Source organism: Lissotriton vulgaris, chromosome 9, assembly GCF_964263255.1.
Source record: "Lissotriton vulgaris chromosome 9, aLisVul1.2, whole genome shotgun sequence".
NCBI lineage: Eukaryota > Metazoa > Chordata > Amphibia > Caudata > Salamandridae > Lissotriton > Lissotriton vulgaris.
This window is the reverse complement of record NC_141697.1, coordinates 1214652173-1214674452: the sequence shown is the minus strand read 5'-3', so window position 1 is coordinate 1214674452 and position 22280 is coordinate 1214652173. Positions and strand designations below refer to the sequence as shown.

At 42.0% G+C, this 22280-nt stretch overlaps 1 protein-coding gene across 2 annotated transcripts in view; it reads left to right on the top strand.

The window, feature by feature from the left end:
- LOC147693063 (solute carrier family 26 member 6-like) overlaps positions 1-22280 on the top strand; it is a 240761-nt gene that overhangs the window by 159833 nt on the left and 58648 nt on the right. For both annotated transcript variants that reach the window (XM_086936875.1, XM_086936874.1), the window contains exons 13-16: positions 7349-7455; positions 13375-13444; positions 16038-16130; positions 18119-18247. In XM_086936875.1, coding sequence (XP_086793001.1) covers positions 7349-7455; positions 13375-13444; positions 16038-16130; positions 18119-18247 — 399 coding nt within the window. The remainder of the gene's footprint in view (positions 1-7348; positions 7456-13374; positions 13445-16037; positions 16131-18118; positions 18248-22280) is intronic.

Below are 22280 nucleotides of genomic sequence, written 5' to 3'. Positions count from 1 at the left end.
AGTGGTACTGACCCTATTTCTTCTGCTCAGAAGAGTGGAGCGTATCTTGTTTCTCCCTGATGGCCTTCGGCTGCATCATAGAGCATTTGCTGTAGGACTTCGAGTCATGCTTGGCACCAAAACACCAACGGCAGATGTGGTGAAGGTCTGACAGGGACACTTGCTTGTGACACAAACACTGCACGGTTCAAATCCTGTTGTCTTAGAGGATGACATCCCACCACATTGTTGAATAATTTTTGGGAGAAAAACTTTAGTAAAAATAACTGAAACTGTAGGAGCAGAGATCTGGATCCAAGTAGAAGAGCATGGAAAAAGAGCATCTGACATCATTGCATGTCAAAGACTGGATGCAATATAGGTTCGTTGAGTGCCCATCAACATATACTGACGTAAGTGTGACTCCCACCATTAACCAGGGGTCCACTCTGCACAAAAATGTATATTTAAGGTGGCAGGTGTCTCCGTCGGAAGGTCAAAGCTAGAAGGAAAATCCCACAAGGGGAAACAATAGTTTTCCAATCTGTGTAGATCTTGATTGATGATGTAGATTTAATTGGTCAGAATCAGCACAGAAGCAAACTCTCCTGCATCAGGAAGAAAGAAAAAAACGAGCAGGAACAATAGAGTCACAGTCAAAAGATCTACAAGAAAGTTGATCCAAAACCTCTTGCAGGAAAATGTAACAATAAAAATAGCAAAAGCTGCACCATGCAACAGAAAGGGTAAACTTCACAAGGAATGATCCAAATCTGATGAGAAAAGACAGAGACAAAAATGTATAGCTAGTAGACTTTAAGCACAATGAAAATCAGGGAATGAACTGAATAAAAGTAATACTTTTTCTAAGCCAAAAAAAACCCGAAAAACAACCACATTGGAAAGACCTTTGACATATTAAATTGGGCAGTTCATGTAATTCCCATTGAAGAGTCTGCCATCTTTGATCAGCCATTTTATGAGGGAAAGCTCTGCCTTCAACCGGGATCTCATGGGGTCCACAGTGCAACAAAGAAGTTCAATTGTACGACTCTTCTTTCCTCGCAGTATTTTGGAGGCCGGCTACCTGCACTCTGCATTGCACTTTTACCTGTGAGGAAACCCTCAAGGCTCCTGCGGGCACGGAGAAGCCAGAAGAGCTCTCACCAACAGAAGGTGCCTTTCCTTTGAAGCAGCCAGCATGACATTGAGAATGTAATAGTTCTTTGTTTTACTCTAGTGCAAACTTGACAGTGTGTGTGGTGACACCTATATGTGGCTCTGTACCTTCAGGTCTGGAGGCAGGAGGAAATTGTGATGGAGGCCATAGTGCCACCCACAGGTGCACAGGAACTATTGCAAGAGATTCTGGACCCACTCGGGGGGGGGGGTGTTGGCAAGGGAAGGATCTGAGTTAGAAGTATCCATCAGAAAGCAGAGTTAATACATTCAAAGGTATGGACTTGAACCCCAGATGTGCCCATAGAGCTGAAGCTTCAATACTGTTCAGACACATCCTACTGAAGTCTTAAGCACATGTGCTTGATGTAGGAGACCAATATTTAATGTATTATTTAAACTAAAGCTACAGTAAATGTTTACCCTTGTAAATAATTCTAAGATTTTTTGACTATGCATTTCATTTGAGATTTGTAATGAGTAGTTACCAAGGTCAGTTTCTCAGAACTGCAAGTAACTTGAGAATCTACCTGGTGGAGCTACGTGGGACATCTTAGTATATGCCTCATTCAACATCTAATAAGAATACCCTTTATTTAACATTTTCCCTGACCTTATCCTGGGTCAGACAAAATACATTTAGGGGCACATTTACTATTGTTTCACTCAACGTGGCTCAGCAAGGGAACTTGTTGTACTGCGTTGCATGAAATGGAGAGAGCTAAAATGCTTCATACTTACAAGGGTATGGAATATATCTGCTCTCTTAGCGCGGACTCACTGTGTGCTGCCTAGCACCAATGCAGGCCCCTTTGCACCATAGTGGAAGGCTGCCTGCATTATGGGCATGATTGTTTTTGTGCAGGAAGGGTTCCCCTTTCTATATGGGCTGCATAGAGACTAAAAACCAACTAAACTGGACATTGGAATAGCTTTGTAGAGTTGTGGATGGGATATGGATGTAATGTATATGTATGTATGAGTGGTATGTGTGGGTTGTTTTCTGCCTGGGTGTGAATAGACTGTAATTGTGGAAAATAAGTTTGTAATAGAGACGATTATAAATTATAGAAATATGTCTTTTTGATAAATGTTGAAAACAAACAAAGATAAATGAATGACAACAAAGAAAAAAAAAGGTCAAACTAAATAAATATGTTGTGATATGTTATTGATTTCTTGGTTGAGTAGCCCATAGTTGAAATGTATTTTGAAACTGAAAGTAATATCATTTAGGTCATGAGGGAGTATTTCTTGTACTATATGGGCTGCATAATACAGCACACATGAAAACAGGAAGTGATGAGATGAAATAAAGATATTTCTCCTGGCTACACCTCTGTCCGGCAGGCGCACCATGTTGGTGCAGATCTAGGTTATAAATCTGGATATACATCAAAATACATGGGTAGATGCATGGGAACTATCATGCACCAATCATGTAATGCCGAAGGGAAGCAAAGTAAGCAAGACAGCGTTATGTGCCGCGTTGCGTTGCTATGTATTTAAAGTAGCTTTGCAGTGCTTACTAAATGCAAATAAACAATTTGCTTCAGGGTTGCGCCACAAAAGTGAGCCAACCCCAAAGCAAAATCACAGGATGGCAAGGCCCAACTAACAGTGGTAAGCTAGTAGTAATACCTCTCAGGTAGAGGATCCTGTCTCCTGTCACAAAAATTCCCATATTTAATGACACCTGAAATCAAAAAAAGCTGCTCCCAGTCCTCAAACATCAAAAGTGAAGCTTTTCAAAAACTATAAAACTTGTTTTCTCACCATGACAAATCCACAAACATTGTCTATGTATTTCTAGCAGGATATATCAAGTATGTACTCCTTTTTGAATACTTAAATATTAAATTTGTTTCAGGTTGAGAGATAAAGATATTCAAATAAGTTGGATCATGTTTGAAGCTATCACTGTTATCTGTAGATGGAGGAAATATGACTTAGTGAACTTAAATATGTGTGAAAGACATGTATTAACTGCAATGGGAATTTGAGACAAACTGCAAAGCAAAGGCTCTCAAATATGATCCAAAATGTGTTTTTCAGGGTGATGATGAGGAATTGGCATGTGCAGCTTTTGAGATGTACTGTGAATAGCATTAACTCAAATTCCACTAAAGTAATTATTTATAGCTTACTCAATAACTCATTTGTGCCTTTAAATATGTAGAAAGCTGCTTGATAATGCAAGAAAAAAAATCCTAGCAACAAAAGGAGTGCCTAGTGGGTCCTAGGGACATTGCATATTTCTGCTAACATCTTTGAAATTAGCATGACCCTGCTGACTTGAGCAAAAACTATTTTGTTTTCAAGTGATCAATTTTTAGTTTTACATGTTTAAATAACATATCAATTACATTTTTATGTTATGAAGAAGAATCACTGTCCAATAATAAGAATGAATGTAGATCAAATAATTGAAAATTCACTTATTTTTCATTTACACCAGTATCCACAATAACTATTGCACCTCATTGTCTCAGGGTAAACTGCTAAAGCTGAGTCAACGTCTGCAATTCTCATTTTCAAGTAATTTATTTTTGCAATGTTCTTCAGAAGGGTTGTCTTTGTATGCCTACTTTAAATATATATGACATATGCCTAACTGGAACATGCCCTGGACACAGTTTGTATCACTGAAAAGATGAACCAGCTTTTGGCACAGTTCCATCTGATGGTCCTGATCAGAAAAGGGCTCCCAAGAAGATACAATTGTCTTATATATTCCACTGGATCCTGGCACTGCTGGTGGGGTTTTGTCACTTCTGCAACAATTATCAGCATTTATGGAACATTTCTTACAACCTTTGATCAATGAGCCTCCTACATAGTCAAGGCACTAACAACTTAATGATGAAGTCTTCGGATAAAAACCCCGTTGATGTTGCTGGAGATGCTGTGTCTACCGATCCGTCAAATTCAATATTGAGTTGTGTTTAAACTTTCCAACATAGTGTTGTCAAGCATTGAAGCGGTCCCTTTTAATTGTTGTAAGATTTTATTATTTGATTGGTGTGAAAAATTGGGTTGTTGCTTGAGGGAGTGTGAGTCCTTCTCAACCAACAGCCACAATCCTTGTCAGGGTGAAACAAAAAAAGGCACTAAATTAACCTGTGCTTAACCCTCTGGTAACTTGGCACAAAAGCAGTCAAACTTAACTTAGAGGCAATGTATAAGTATTTTTCAGCATGTAAAAAGTAATAAAGTAAAAACATATCACAAAAAAAATCCCGCACCAATTTAAAAAAATAGTACATTTTTATAAATTATTTGACAACAAAACAATGAAAATGCAACCAGAGCTATGAATTTTGTAATTGTATAAGATTTAAGTGAAAAACAGCACCTAAAATATCAAAGCGACAACCGCGAACATCTAGTCGCGCAAGACTGGGGCAAAGTCAAAAGTTATGGCCGACCATGATGGAACACGGTTTGAATACCGAAAGTGGATGGGGTCTATCTCTGTTTATCTTCGGACTTCACAGAAATTTTGAAGAAAAATGTCTAAAAGGTCAATTTCAGCTGGGCAAGGCACCTAGCGGTGTCCAGTTCAGACTAAGGGGTCTATTACGATGGCGGGCTGATAATATCCGCCCGCCACCGTAACAGTCAATGGGACTGACCTCAAGAGTTGCAGCGGTCCCGCTGTGCCTATCAGGGTGAAACCGCCACCATGGCGGTCGCATCCTGTATATTTAACATTGTGGCGGGCGATGCTGTATTCAGCACCCGCCACAATGTTAAACAGGCATGTTGTGCATTTGCATGCACAACGTGACCTGCACCATGCGGTGCCTGCAACGTTGTGCATGCAAATGCAGGGGGGTACGGTGCACCCCTCACCCCACCAACACCGTTGCGGGCCCCCACATGCAGACACCGCATGGCTTTCTATGGCGGCAACACCGCCAAGGAAAGGCAAATCCCCGCCTGCATTATAATATGGATGGTGGTGTCTTGAAGACATATTATATCCCTTTTCCGCCCGGTTGACTCGTCAACCGGCAGAAAAGCGGCAGACAGTCTTCCCGTTCGATGCGGTACCCCCACCATTATAATATGGCAGGGTGTAAATGGCATGCAGGCGGTGTGTTATGGCGGGTGGATTGCCACCACCGTTTGGGTGGTGGCGATCTGCCCGCCATACTAATTGACCCCTAAGTGTCCTTTTTGGAAGTCAAAGATCTCTAGTGGGATGAATCTCCTGTCTGTAGTCGTTGAGGGCTCAACAAGGCCAGGTACCCCTTCTCCGAGGAGCTACTGAATAGGATTTGCTGCTCCGGAGAAGAATGTAGCGGGAACTGCAGTGCAGTCAGGCTGACCAGCAATGCACTTTGAGAGAATTGGTGAAAGGGAACATCTTGGTCTCCCTTTCTTTCTCAGAGCACTTTTTGGCTCACACATTTTGAAGTCCCAAGATTTGGATTTGGGGTTTCTCTACACCTTTAAGACCACTAACAAAGATCCACGACTAAAGGGGAACCACTTGGACTGCAAGGACTCAGTCTGGGTCTAGATCTGGGTACACGATGGTTGGATCCTTTCCTGTCCCTGAGCCTCTGATCAGGAGGTCAGCCAACTAGCTCTTGAAGTCAATCTGGAAATCTTGGTTTCAAGCAAAGAAGCATATCTCAAGCAGGAAGGCAGACCTCTGAGGCCATAAGACAGGCTTCCGGCAGTGGAGCTGTTATCATGGTGCTGCAGGGTAGTTCTCTGAAGTACACAGCAGGCACAGGCAGAAGGACAGTCCTCTGAGAGTCCTTCAGCAGGTCCAGAAGTGAACTGAAAAGAGGTTCTTAGGGTCCTATTTAAATACCTGGTGCCCTGGCCCCAGGCTGTCTGCAGTCGCAATGGGCTACTGTGAAGTTTATGTGTGAGCTGAGGCAGTGTCTTTGAAGTGCAAGTGGCTCAGCCCCTTGCCACATCATTCTTGGATGGCCCATCTTACCAGCACCCTATTGTGTGGCAGTCTGGGAGGAATATACAAAGATAGACTGTCAACTGCACCTAGTCATGTGACCCAGGAAATAGTCTGTAGTCACAAAATGTTTAGAACAAGAAAATGACAACTCTCTAAATTAAGGCATTTTCAGAATTGTGATCTAAATTCCGACTTTACTATTAAAGAGGATTTTAAATTAGAATTCCTTTGATACCAAACATGAAATTTCTACCTGCCCACAAACAAATGTGATCACTTATTAAATGTAATAAGGTAACCCAATGTCATCCTATAGGAGAGGTAGGCCTCACACTAGTGAAAAACGAATTTGGGGAGTTTTCACAACCAGGACATGCACAACTTTAAAGTAAATACCTGACCTTTTAAATACAATGCACCCTGGCCCATGGGATGCCTAGGTCTTATCGTAGGGGTGACATGTATGAAATAAAAATTGAGATTTAGGCCTGGCAAGGTGTTTGTTTGCCAAGTCGAATTGGAAGTTTAAAACTGCACACAGGCTTTAAAGGCAGCCCTGAGAAATATTTTAAGGGTCTACTTACGAGGGTAGCAGAATAACTGCTGCAGGCCCACTAGTAGCATTTAATTTATCAGCCCAGGATATATAGTATACCACTTTATTAGGGACTTTTAAGTAAATTAAACATGCTAATCAGGTGAAAGCCAATTTACCATGTTTTGGGGAGTGAGCTAAGGCACTTTAGCACTTACAGGTTAGCTGTGGAAAAGTGCACAGAGTTCCAAGGCAAACAAAAAGAAATTCAGCAAAAATAGGAGGGGAATAGGCAACATATTTGGGAGAAGACCACCCTAAGGCTGACAAATGGATTGTTGATTTATTACAAACTCAACCTAATTCGTCCTACCTTGCGGTGCCACCTAATTTGAGTGGAAGCTCAATTATTTAAACAAAAAATTGCCTGAAGAAATGTCTTCTCTATATGCCTTCTATGAGGCTCAAGTGCTGTCTCTCATACTTCACATTTAATATGAAAAAAGAGTATTTGTGACTCAATACTTTCTGAACAGTCGCCTAACAAAACATACATGCTTTAAGTTTATTGTAGAATTTGTTAATGACTAATTTGGCTAGCTAAGATTGGAGCACGATTGTCAAGCGATGAATTTCATAGGTATGTGTTGGGGAACGGAAAGATATGCTACATTAACTGCAGTTTAGTTTTCATAACTCATTCCTTCCTCCTTGACTTTCAGCTGATATGGTTGGTGACCTTTGCCTCTACCATCTTCCTAAACATGGATATGGGCCTGGCCGTCTCCATACTGTTTGAGCTGCTGACCATCATTTTCCGCACTCAGCTGTAAGTAGAGTGAACTCTGGAGCTAGCGTGGTAGGTCATTTTGGCAGGAGAAAGGCAAAGGGTTCTGCAGTAGAGGTAATTGGATCAGTGCTTAATGTGTTTTTCCCAGCCATGTTGTCTGACCTCTTGTTTGCAGTAGGTGAGAAACGAGGAATAAATGACCTCAAAATTGCTTGTGGGCATGAAAACTACTGCCGAAAGATTGTCTTGTCCTCAAATATTTACTAATGCCTAGAGAGCTTGTTACTAATGTTAGTTTATTACTAATGCTGTTTTAGTATCTGAAATCTGTCAATGTCTAGAAGTAGTGGGACAAATCTTAAGCCCTTCTAAGAGGTTCCGAGGACCGCTTCTGGAACCCATACTGTCTGTCCGGGGTGTAACACAGGTTACAGAGCGGATACGCTCTGAAAAGTAATGCCTTCAACACCAGGACAAAAAAGCCCAATGGCACAAAAAAACGTCAAGTTGCTGGGTCCCAACTGCAGGGCATATATTACAATTCTGCTTCATCCTCTTATACAACTGGATGTCCCATATATGTCTAAAGCTAAGCCCAAACAAAACATGCTTCCTCCTAAGACAAGCAGAGACAGACAAGTATACACATGAGAGTGGCTATACAGCATGATCTTGGATGTGTTAGTGCTCTACCTCTACACAAACTCTAGCTTCACCCTAGACACAGAGTTTTTCTTTATGATGTGAATTCCCAAGAAAGCCCGGACAGCTTGCTACAGACTCAGTGCTTCAGGAAGACATGTTCTAACTCCTGAAGAAAACACCACAGTGACTGCCCCTGCCCTGATCCATTCCCATGTAGATTGTGGCACTGTCTTTTTTTGCTGACATCCATTTGTTCACCTGAACCCCTCTGAAAGGTGATGCACATTGTTGGAGAAGATTCTCCGTTAGGGCTCCTGGGCTGCGCCCCTCTGAAAATATTTCCTTCACATTCCTGTACAAATATTAAAAAGATTTATTTATTTAATGATGTATCTCTAAATAAATCGATGTATTTAAGTCTGGGCTGTCTGTCCCAGGCTTCTGCCCCGCCTCGCTCTGAAGCAGGAGACGGAAGCCGGGCAGTAAATCAATTTTCTGAACTGTGATGCACGACGCAGGGCTTACTGTTCTAAAGCCCTTCATAATTGTAGTCTACGGCAGTATCCACTATAGGCCAGTGACGCTTTCAGTGCCGTGGTTTCAGGCACTGGAGTCTCCATCCCTGTGTGAGAGCAGCCGTCCGTCATTCACAGGCATAGATTCCACCCTTTCCTATTCATCACACATAGGAGTGCAAGCATGTGTGTTTTGGTACCTTGTTCTCTGTAATGGTAAGTGTTAGAATGCTAATCTTCTGTTATCTATGTCGTGCTGGTACCCCTCGCTATGCTAAACCCGCCCACTCTGAAACCCCAGGCCCTGGCTGCACGTCGCCGGCCCTGTTAGAAGTGGAGCGGCTGCTTTTGTTCCCCCATGAAATTGATCTAAAAACGAGCAGGCCAGGGTTCTTGCTCCCTTGAGAAGTTGATCCAAATATCCGAGTCAAGCACAAAGCAAGAGATATCTGTTAACAATAGACAGTTATCTGCTGTGACATGAAAACTGGTCCTATCTTCATGCCCTTAACAATATTAATGCCAAAAACGTATTGATTTATGAACAATGAGTGTTAAAAACGTTAAGGCAAAGCATGTCAGCAATTTATTTCCTCTCTTATTTCAGGTTTTACTTAATCTTGCCTTCCTCAGGAGTTAACTATTTAATCATGTTGTGTTTTTTTTCTGTATTTTTTTCTGTGCTTTCTTTGAGTTGTGCAGGTGTTTATGAGGGGCTTTGATTGAGAGCTCTGGCGCTAAAGCTGGGTTAGCCTCTGTGCAGAGCACACAGAACACTGTTCATGTATTCCTGTTATAATTGCAATTTTGTGAAAATGTGTGTGAAGGGGGTGCACAGATGGCAAAATATTTACAGGGCAAAAGTAAATAAATTGCCTACACGTGAGTGAGTGCAGTGCATGTTTGGAAGGGGTGATCTGAGGGAGATCGAAGGAAGTGCATTCGGGGAAGAGTGAAAAGAGGGCGCTGAAGAGGAAAGATAGGTGGTTGAAGATGTGCGGATCTTTTATCCCATTTCTAGGAAAGGTCTTGGAGAAAATTGTTTGTGATCCGCTGCATGATTATTTGCAGAAAATAAGATTAAATTTAGATCATCACCAAGCTGACGTTCGGCCAGGATGGAATACTGAGCTGGTTACTGTTTCTGTTCTTGATATTAGAAGATTGGCTGGTGACAGAGTATTCAGAGTATTAGTTATTCTTGAATTCCCCAAATGATTTAACAATATTGATAATTCTATTTTGGTCTCAGGACTCATGGAGGTTGATGTCTGCCGCACCCACGTGAACTGGCTAAAATCTTTTTTCTAGAAAATCAGAGCCAGCAAGTGGACCTCCGACCATTTCAGTCCTACCTCAAAATACTTAAAATACAGCATTCCACAGGATAGATCTTATCACCCCTTCTTTTTTACATCTATAAGCGCCCTTTGACAGGTGCCCTCCACATTTTGGATGTCCATTTATATATTTATATTGACAATACATAGTTTCTCTTCAACCTTAATAATAAAGCTAGATCGGTCTCTAGATTGGACTGAGACTGTGTCCCGCCACTTAAAATACAGTGCACAATTTAGGTATTATCATTAACTCAATCTTTCCCTCAAAGATCAAATTAACCCCTCCCATGCTCATGACGAGCTCAGCTCGTCATGAGCCACGGTTCTCGTGTGCTCATGACGAGCTGAGCTCGTCATGACCGTTAGAACGCTAAGGTGCGGGGCTAATTCCCCTGCTGTGCTCGGCGTTCTAAGGAACGGGCGTGGTCACACACGAGAAACGTGGCTCATGACGAGCTGAGCTTGTCATGAGCACCGGGGCACTGTGTGCACCCCCCTTCCCCCAGCACAGCGGGGGAATCGGCCCCGCAGCCAAGGGGTTAACATATGTCACTAGAAACATGCTATTGGCAATTAAAATCTTTTAAAATGATGTTTCCTTTCCTGAAGGAAAACGTTCACATCCCGTTATAAAATGCACTTATTCAGGTGAGGCTCAATCGTGGTAATGCCATGTATCTTACCTCACCTGCCTATCTAAGTGACCCACTGCAGGAAGTGCAAAATGCAGATCCGATTTTCAAGGATGAAAGTGCACATAACTTGAGTACTGCGTAAACTACCTTGGCTTCCAATTAAGCAAAGAATAGCCTTTTGGGCGGCAGTATTTGTGCATAAAACCATCTCTCTCTGAAGAGTCCGGAATAGTTGTCACAACAATACCTTTAGCATTGATTAACAATGTCACTCCCTCTGGTCTGACTCTCAATTTTCTAGTGTCTATTCCAAGAACTAGCACTGTTGAGATGGGAAACAGAGCTCTCTTAGTGACGGCGAATGAGCTATGGAATGTTGGTGTAGGTTCTGCTTTTATGGTTACCCCCACTTTTTGCTGGTGTCATTCTGTTGTCTGACTAGTCTATCAGGGATCCTGCTAACTAGGACCCCAGCCTCCCTAAATTGGGCCATGGTTAATTACTTAGGTAACCCCCCGGATTGGCTACTGCTGTACCCTTGTAAGTCTCTAGTATATGGTACTAAGGTACCCAGGGCATAGGTACATCAGGGGTCACCCATGGGAGATCACTCAAATTGTGACTTCAGGCCTGCCATTGCAACCTATATAGGCTGGTGCTGGCACCACTTACGACAGATATAAGGTTTCTTATATCCGAGGTCACTATACTTAAAACCTATAAGTCACCCCTATGGCCGACCTTTCAGTATTGAAGGCAAGGTGCTTGGTTATAAGTGTAAGAGTGCCCCTACAATCTCCGGAGTCCATTCTCCAGGCGTTGTAAGTGCAGCAACCATTGCGATACATAGAGTGGCCATGCGTCATTACACAATGGCTAACACTAAACTGGCTGTAATAAACCCTGGCATGTTTGGTATCAAACATGTTGGAAGCATACCCCAACACCGTAAACAGTGTTGGAGGTATGATTCCATGCATTGTAGGGCTCCTCCTGAAAGCCCCCAATGCTCCCTGTAATGTCTTCTGGGAAGGGTCCTACTTCTTGAACACTGCAACTGCGATATCCCCATTGACTTTTATTGAGCACGCTGTCATGTTCCCACTCTGCACACGGCCCCCTTGGCGTTCCTGGGTTCTAACATTGGGTGGCTCCTTGGGTCCCTGGCTCTCCTAGTCTTCTGGATCCAGTCTCAAGTTTGGTCGTGGTTCACATTCCACTTAATGTATTTGGTTTGGTCTCCCCCTGGTGACCACTGTGTATTTGTGCTACTTACGTGTTCTATTACTGAAGTATTGTGTGTATTGTGATTATTTCTCCAGGGAGGAGAGATTGCAATGTGTTAGTGTTTATAATAAATACATAGTTTTATAACTACACTGAGTGGTTCTTTTTCAATTAACCTATACTATATGATTAGTACTAGTAAAACTATCTGCTACACACTCCTTCTGGACTAAGACTGAAAGCTACTCTTCACAGCTACCACTTAGAGAGCTTTCTAAGGTTGTCTAAGACCACTAAATTCATCATAAGAGTTGCCTGGATTAGTGCAAGGTGCTCCACTTAAATAAGTGTGCACAATATACTAAGCAAGCCTCCTATAATTGGTCACTGCCATTTGAGTGCTGAGACAAATTCTTTACGGTTCAGAAAATTTCTAAAACCCCACCTCTTCCCCTGGTAGACAACTGTTGGTCATTTTCCCTTGTCTGACTCAAGCGACATGTAGCGTCAGCGAATGCTGCACTTTACAAGATCTCCACCATAGACGTTTGTAACATGGCATTGTTGATGTGGAAGGACTGCCAAGCCAAGGGTTTCCTCTTTCAGGGTCAACTGAGGCTCTTCTAGTGAAAACCCTGCTGTTCCTCCACCTCTAAATGATGTGGATGAACCACAACCTTGGTGGGGCAGGTGAAGAGACCATTTATGGAAGTTGATACACTCTGCTAAACTGTAAACAAGCCTAACAAAAAGGAAGTCAAAAGCCAGCCAAGTCAGCCGCGCCTATGGTCTCCCATCCCGGGTGAAAGATCATCTACCATTTTATGAGATCCTCACCTGCCTTCTGTGCACCCATCAATGCAGTGGATACACTAAACATGTTTTTTGCCCTGGTGTTTTTCTTCAGATAAAACCCAAAGCTGGATTTGTTTCTGAAAAACCACATGCCAATGACAAACTTTCTCCCCACACATGGGGGTCATTTGCATTGTTTCTTTTTTTGGGTAAACCAGACCACTGGTCAATGGCTACCAGTGGCAGAGCCCGGCTGAGGATGCCTGGTGTTTTGGCCACCTCTAAATGAGGTGGGGAAACTGTGTTTGGGAGGTCTCCTTCACTGTCAAACTCTAATAATATCCACAGAGTACCTAGGTTGCAGAACTGGATATGAGAGTGGTATTTGTCTCTTTGCTAGATGTATGAGAGATGGGTGTGGTGAAGGTCCGCCGAGTTACTGCCTGGGATTGAGCTCTAGCTTTATGCCTCTCTAATGGGTCAACACTGTGAGCTGCTGCAGTCGCAGCCTTAACCCAATGTTCTCAATCCATCCTTTCTGTGTTTTTTTTAATGAATGTTTGTATATATGTGGGTAACCAACCCCTTCGGACACTCATACCTGCCTTTATCTGTTTGACAATATAGGGTTGTTTATTTTAAAACTGCAATGAAAAATATTTCTTTTAAATACAGCCAGCCTATATTTTAGTCTGGATATTTCTAAGGCATGCTGAGGTTTCCAGAAATCTTGGGCTGGGCCATGTAAGGAACTAGGTCAATGAAAGTATACTAAACACTGTTCCATTTCTTTTCCAGATCCCACTTCACACTGCTTGGGCAGGTATCTGATTTGGGTATCTACAGAGAAGTTGATACGTTTGAGAAGGTAAGCCATGCCTCCTAAAAGACCAGTTGAACTGCTATTCACCGAAATGCCATGCAGCACAATATACAAACACATCAAGGCATTTGGGTTGATTTAAAGTTAAGAGAACTGATTTTACACCATCATTGCGATGAAATGCCCAGATTCCGGATTTGAAGATGTCCGCCGATTGAGCGAACATCCGTTTCATTGGCAGGAACCTCAAAGCGGTTCCTGTCAGTGCATTGAAAGTGTGCCACAAGGCTCCATCAACACAACTGTGCTGTACAGCACACTGTCAATATATTTTAATTAAAAAAAACAAAGGGCCATATTATCAAGGTGAATTGTTGCTGAGAAAGCGGCAATACTTCTAGTGCCCTATCAACAAGGACATGCTAACGCCTGCCTCAAGCCTCATACCGCCCCACTTCGCATGTCAGCGATAAACATCGCGAATGACATGCAAAGTGGGCGTTCCCACGTCCAAGTACATGTAAAATTTAGTTGAAGGTGGGAACGCATTATTTGCAAGGTGGCCCGTGACAGGCTTTGGGAAACAGAAACCTGCGATAAACTCATTTATCGCAGGTCTCCCAACGCCTGTTATTTTCGGGCCTTACCCATAATTTGCATGGGGGGGTGGATTGCAATGCTGAATCTACTCCCCATAGTCACATGGTGAACATTAGAGCGTCAAAACATCGCTTGTTTTCACGCGCTAATGTTCACTATCACCGTCTATCGCCGGCTTGGACATCGCCTGTTAGCTGAGCATTGATAATATGCCGCTAACAGGCCGATGCAAATCGGCGATAGACGGCGATAGGATTTTGAGTGCTAAACATGATTTGCGATATTTATCGCAATTCTTAGATAATATGCCCTTAAGTCCCAAAGTGATTATTCTCCACAGCGGGGGTCAATAAAATGTTTTTACTTTCACTTACTGCTACATTTTGGATGGTGGTGTGTGACAGTAAAAACTGGCCATTTGTCTGTTCACTCTAAATAGGGCGAGGGGACAAATGGACAAACCTCCAACGGCTGTTACTCTGTCGGGCAGTCGAAGGAGTAAGTCAAAATACTTTATTCGGTTTTAGAAATCATAAAACCATAAAAGTTACATTACATTCAATAAAATTATTAAAATTCATGGAAGCTCAACAACATATTTCCTAATCATAATGCATAAATAAACATTCCTATAGAGGTGAGGGGATATACATACAATAAAAACAGTCATATATAACAGACCTATAGGCTCTCGGGGGATAGCTACTGGGGAAACATCACTTACAACGCATTTATTACAACGCACTACCATTACAACGCAACCATTACAACGCAAACCATTACAACGCATTGCGCTGGGGGGGCGCTCTAGGATAGGGAATATATTTAATTTACTATCCAACACCTTCCCTACTATCCACGGGGACTGGAGTTGGAATAGTAAATTAAATAAATCACTATCCAGCGCTTAAAAGCACTATGCGTTGTAGTGGTATGCGATGTAAAAACCGCGTTGTAACAGCAGGCATTGTAATAGCCTGCGTTGTAACGACACCAATCCTAGCTACTGGGGTGACAGCTACAAATTGGGGGTATGCTAATGCTCCATGCGGTTTCTGATTTTCAAGGAGGATTTCAAATAACCAACCACAAATAAAGTACTTTCTGGCCTTAACATTTGTAAGAAGCAAAGGGCAGGACTGACCTCGGTAAAATTCAACTTTTTTAAAAGTGGCTTTAAAAAGAACCTACGGGGAGCATCATAAAGACGACAAAAAACATAAAGTGCACCAGATCCTGAGGAGACACACTGTCGCAGCCACAAGATGGTAACACCTGGCCTCTTTGAATTCCCTTCGGTACTGCAAGTAAAAGATGGAAATTATCCATTTGAAGCCTAGTTAAAATAAACCACTCGTGGGCCGACAAGGGCCCCAGGAGGTATGGCTCCGTCGATGGCGTGGTTTTAAGCATCAAGAACTTGCGGACGCTAGGTTTGCACAAATCTAGGCCATCTCTATTACATTTTTTAAGTAAAATGAAAGACGTCTTTACGAACTCCACATCCGCAGCGGTGATAAAATCAGGTCTTAAGAAAAGATCCGAACGCCCCAGCTCCGCAAAGTAACCTTTTATTTATTTTAGCCATGGAATATTTAGCATGTGATCCAGGCACAAGGCTTCTTCCAATAGCTGGTGGTTTAGAACTAATTCTTTGCTTAACCAGCAGTTAAGCCAGAAAAGCAAGGGACGCATTACCAGGGTATCGCAAATAAATGGTAGCCCTATTTCTTCATGAACTACTAAATTTGAGGTTCCTTTAGGTACCCCCAAAAGCTGTTTTAAAAAGTTGTTCTCTGCCACCGAATACCCAGACGAAGGAGTATGTCAGTAGCGGAGACGGAGTACTCTCTATCGCTAACATACTCATCTAAATGAGATGAGCGGAACTTCAGTTTGACAAAGAGGGAACTCTGTCATTGTTGCGACAGAATCATGCCCATAATCGTATTTTCCGAGCATTCTCTCACCACCTCCATTGTTAATGTTTCAGGTTGCTCTTGTCCCTTCTTGATGACTTTTCTTTGTTTATTTACAGACCAGACAGGTCCCGGGGCTGATGATTTTCCACTCTTCATCCACAGTCTACTTTGCAAATGCAGAGATGTATTCAGAGGCCCTTAAGAGCAAGGTGAGTGTTGCAGGGTACCATACATAGGCATATGTTATTATCTGGTAAAGAGGCCCTGGTGCTTGAGCGACAGAAGGAGGCAGCCTCAGTTTTACACCGCGGTTTACTGGGATGTGGAATGTTGTGCCACATGCATGCAGGGTTTGCCTACTTTCCTTTTGGCGGAGGGGATAAACCACATTTGGGTGGTGAAGTCATAATGCACAGAATGTGGCTCACTCCTTTCACACTCCTGATATATTTGACCCCATCCTCCCTTAGAAAGACTTCATACTCTGGTATGGAAAGCTGTGGCTAAGCAGATAAGTTTGAAACAAGTTGTTGACCTTCAAGCAGTAAGGATACCCTAACAGGTGATTATCAGCACTATATGAAACCTTGATTGATTGGCTGTTAGGATTTTACAATAAGTGTGGGCAGATTAGCCAGGAGACTTAAGGTGAAAATGAAATCAAACTACTGTAGAGGGTGGGCAAGAGGTGGAGCAGAAGGTCAAGAGGTTCCGGGAAGCAGATTGATGTCCAGAGAAGGGGAATTGTTATTTCTTCAGGGAGTGCAGTAATTAGCTGGACATGTGGATGCTAGCTCAGGTGATTGGGACATGAGGCTATATTTTTCTCTAAGCTCAGACCAGTCCATAATGAAAATAGCAAATTACCCAATTCACATACTGTTTAGAGTGTGACGGGCCAGTTGCTAATAGCCGGGGACAGTGGAGTAACAACCTTCAATCACCCAGCTGTTGCTGGCCTGCCATATTCTAAGCCCTCCACAGGGTAGGCTGCATTTGTTGCCTAACCTCTGCCTGCCAACGGCATGAGCAGCCTGGCAGTTCGGAATGGACTGTTCCCATATGGGGCTGCTCTGCATGAGGCAGGCCTCTGCTGGAGTGGCAGAGTGGGCCACACATGATGGCTTGGAATGCTACCCTGAGTGATTGCCAGTGGTGGCGAAGTGAGCTAAAGAATGATGATGGATTCAACCCAGATCGGTGACTAAATTTTGCTCTGTCTTTTCTCCCTTGCCTCTCCTATAATGTGTTGTTGTTCACTAAGTGCACAGGACAGTCCAGCTTATTATAATATGGGATGACAAATCTTTGGTCCCCTTTCTTTTTCTGTTATTGGACCCTTGATGCTCAGCCCTTCTCTGTAAGGGTGTTTTTCTCTGTTTTTCTCTGTACATTAAGGCATTCACCAGTAACATTTTTCATGAGCCACTTTGGGTCAGTCCCATTTTGTTTATCAAAGCAAATGATTCAAAGCACCTACCATTCTAATTCCAATTTGGAGCTTTCCACTCGAGATTCCTCCTCAGGATTTTGATCTTTGTTACAAAGGGCCTCCACGCCTGCACCCTACAGGGAAGGACAAACTAAGCGCTATGTAGAGGGATTCTATACAAGGCTGCATTACTCAGTCATTCACAACAAAATGAACCAGCCTCATCTGTGATATTGGAACTACACCTTGTATTAGATATTGTAAACTTTCACAGTCCTTTTTGGAAATTGGACCACACACATTTTCTTCTTAAGTGGAAGGACATTTCATCATAACAGTGTTGGTTGTATACCTTGTTTCATTTTGCCCAAGTCGGCTCCACTCCTTTTCTGTTGAATTGCTTGTACTCTTCAATTCTGGCAATCCATCGGGCTATGGTCCCTGAAGGATGGACTCTGCTACTGTGCTGCTTGATTACACACTAGGATGCTGGAATTCCATGATATGAGAATTTCTCCCAGATCAGGTGTTGGACTTCCTCAGTACCCAATTGCTTGATTGCCATATATTACTGTATCCTTACTGTGGGATTCTACTTTAGTGCTCTGTAGTCCTATATTTTTTTGATAAGACTGTTGGTGAAGCCCACTTTACTTTCATCATGTACGTTTTGTAAATTTATTCTCAAAACATATAAGACTCTCTGATACCCTTGGGTCTAGCCAGTGCTATATAAAACTCAAATAAATAAATACTCTCTTCCAGATTGGCATAGATGTGAACAAGCTGATTGAGAAGAAAAGGAAAGCAATCAAACACCAGAAGGAGATGCGGGAGAAAGAAGAGAAGAAAGCTAAAAAAATGCAGGCGGTGATAGAAGAGGAGATGGCGAAGGCAAGCAACCACTAAGTCACTTTGGGTTTCTTCGTAATCACTTTAAGGCACATAATATTGTCAATGTGAATTTATCTGCTGAAGATTTAGGCAAAAAATTCAGTTTCATGGAAATGAAGTATGAATGTTGGAAGCACAAACGTCACCTTATGTTCTGGGAGGTGCAGTGTGCAGGAGATGTATGGATGCTGCTGATTGGAATGCCCGTGAGAACAACTATATTGATGGTTCTTCACTGAGATGTTTAGGTCTGCAGTGCTACCAAACATGGGGGGTGAGGTCTAAGGTCTAAGCTTACAGGTGAAAAGGGGCATCTCTCAGGTGTTTAAGGTACAGTCAAATGTGGATTCAGCTAGGGTATATTATAATACAACATAACTGCACAATGATTGGATGCTGAATAACTTACTGCATTGTGGTTTGCCCTGTAATAGTAAGTATCAATATGTTTTTTCATCAATTGTCTAATAAAACATTCTCTATTAATACAGAGAGCCAAAAACAATATAAAAAAACATATTGGACAAAAGTGCAACTGCATTAGTTTGGATTGCATCTGATATTTTCAAAACATAGGCCATAAAAACTTCATGAGGGCAGACTTGTTGAAAGCACAATCCATAGAAAACCTGACATAAAGAAAAATTCACATTTAAAAAAACACAAACAAAAAACATTTTTACACCAATGTGCCATTAAGGCCTTGAGAAATGTAGATTGCACCCCAGCTTCATCTTCAAAATTTCCCTACACAGCTTGGGTTCAGGCAACTGGGTAAGATACGGGAAAACATCATCGTGACCTAAGGTATTCAATGGGAACCTTTCTGAAGGTGTCTCCAACAGATAAGCCACTTCAAGGTTATGGGACACTTTAAGGGTGGCTCCCTCAGCGCTTGTTTGTTGGGGAAAGGTACCCAAGTTCTTCTTGAGTCCATCAAAGTAACTTAATTTACCCTATCGAGCATAGCCCTGGCCCACTTTCTTTCGCTAATAAGAATTTCATCCCAGCATAGCTTTCAAAATTTGGTTGGTTCTTCATCATAATAGAACTTGTTCTGGAACCTCAGGGTGCGGAAGATGACCATAAGATGCCATGAGATGTGTTTGAATTCCCACCTTATACTTTACTCCATGGCTCCAATAGAAATGCTAAGCTAATATTTGAAAGCTGCAGTCTCTACTGGCTCCCAAATAAGTGTTGGATCTAGGCAAAGAAGCTCTGCCCCATACTATACTTTCATAAAGAGGGGCAAGTGAGCGCTCCCCATACATCTCATTGAATTGTATGAAACAACTCATTTATAGCAGAACTCTGGTCTTTACATTTTTCATGTGGGTATTCCATTTGAGGTTCCTAGTGAACGTCAGTCCTAAACATTTATATGAGTTCATCACTTCCACCGGGATAGAATCCAGTGTCCATTTGAAGCTGCTTACACTTTGGCCAAAGATCACGATCTTAGATTTTTCTAAATATATCTTTAGAAAATTATTTTTACATTATGCTTCAAGAGTTTCTAATTTCCTTTGTAGGCATAATGGCATGTAGTGTAGGAGAATCAAGTCCTCCCCATATAGGTGACATGGGATATGTGTAGACTCCATCTTTGGTGAGAATCAGTTAGATAATTTTTAAAAGGTGGGTGGATCTGCCACAAACAAGCTAAAACGGGTCAGGCTTGGACACAGCCGTGGCCCCAACCATACTGAGGGACAGATTTACAAGGCACTTGCAAAGCATTTGCGCTGCCGCGGAGTCACTTCTGTGACGCGGCGGCGGAGTAAAGCAAGCACCATGCTATGACGGATTTACAACTTGACACATCAAGGGAGATGCACCATGCCGTAAACCCCTATGCCACATATACCTGCATCAGTACAGTCGCAGTGTGGGCAGTACGTTGCAGGAAAGCCTTGGAAAAGTGCCTGAGTGAAATCTACAAGATTTGTTGTGATGTTGTCAAAGTAGCAAATATGTATATTTGACAAAAATAAATCCCAATAAAGCAGTTTTTGCACATAAAGATCCTCCCATAAACAAACTTTTGACTGGACAGCTGTGTCTCTCAAAAACGAAGTAGGAGCAGGAACTTTAATCCGCATATTTTTAGCTAGAATTTTGACACACATGAGACATTTTTTGAGGTTCAAACTTCACTCTTTACAAAGTGTTTGTTCAACATTGCAAAATGTAAGTGAAATTTGATGGCTCAAGCACCTCCACTAAGGAGATGGTGAGAGTTTCTGCAATTTGTGGGTGCTGATTTCAAGTCTGTCATTGCTAGCTATCTTGGACGCTAGAAAGGTTTTTAAATATGTCCCAATCTGAAAATATAATTTAATGCACTTTAGCTTGAGTGAGTTTGACTCCACAAGTGACTTCCAATCTTTTGTTTTGTCAGAGAAAAATCTGATACTTGATAACAAGTGCTTAATTCACATTTCATCTGCCTGATAGCCACAAGAAGTAATAAACTTAGAGCAAACTTTTGCATGTTTTCTTGCCATATAGATGTATCCAGCGAGCTGCCCCGCTCTACCTGGAGTCAATGGGCCTGATTTAAAATTTGGAGGACAGGGGACTCCACCACAAAGGTTGGGCAGACCATCACACCCCAGTGAAAACCTTACACCAACAGCCTGGGGGGCCTAAGGTTGTCTGGGTAAGAATGTCAGACCATCCATCTGCCCTATCTGATGTACTTATTTTCTGTTTGAGATCACCAGGGAAAGCTTGGCAGACCTTAAATGGAAAAGAAAAATGAGGAAAATGTAAAGTGTGTTAGGATTATTAGTATTTTGTTTTATAAAAAACAAACTCCAGCTTTGGAAATTGTTTTTGTAAAAGAAAAAAGTTTGCTCAACCGTTACATTAATCATCCAGGCCGCTCAGCACTCCTTAAGGGCCCTCAGGCCAGAAGAGATCTTTAACTATGGCAGGCAGTCGCCCCCCTACTATAGATTGAGCCCAATGTCTTTATACACCTGGGAAGGAGATGAAATCAATGGGTGTTGGTCAAGTTAAGGAGGAGACTGGAGGTTGTCTTTCAGGCTGGGACTCACTCCTTCTGAGTATTCCTTTGGTTAGTCATGATTGTTCATTATTAGTTGATGATGCCGAGGAGATAGTGTTGCCGATAGCTAGATGCCTTGTAAATATATAAATATCAAATAAATACATATATTTACCTGAAACATTCAATACTTAAAATCAAGCAAAATGGCACCATATTGAGGACGCTTCTTTGGCTGATAGCATTATTTCAACAGGTTCAACATTAGAATGCTGAAACTGGTGCATTTGCAACAGGGCATTCAAACAGGTTGGTTGAGGAGGTGAAGGGTAAATTGAGCGTTCACCTTTCTAGCTATTTACCTTACGGCTACCAAATGTTGTATTGTCATAACGCAAATAATTCCTGGTATTGCAGACAGATTCCTTAAAACTGCAACATCAATTACAATATGAGCAGGCCCTACTTTATTTAAATAGTTAAATGTTATTAGTCAACAACACATGGAAGATAACAGACAAATTGTTCAATAGATGATAATGTATAGCTATCTCTTGTGAGTGATGAAAATTCACACTGTGGTGTGGTATGTCGAGATACAAATGAAGGACTTAATTAGTCACACTAGATACTGTTTGTAAAATACTAGATATTGACATTAATGACTTGCATTTTAAAGCCTTAGGAGGCTATTTACACGGGTAACTTACACTTGTGGGTAATTAACACGTGTAATTTACTCTTACTTTTGAGTAACTACTACTTTTGGTATTTCACTAAATCTGAGTGTAAAGTTACTCAAAAGTGTAGACTTGCATGCCTCAAGCCCCTGAAAAAGGGTGTTGAGTAAAATTTTAGGAGTACATTACTATTGCCAAAAAAGAGGCAGTAGTAAGTCGATCACCACACATGGCCAACCACTGGTACGGTAACATCCTCCTATGGAAAATAATGGAGGTAGGAACTTAAAATAAAACCCCATAGGAAGGAATATGCTACTTACCAGTATGCATCTGT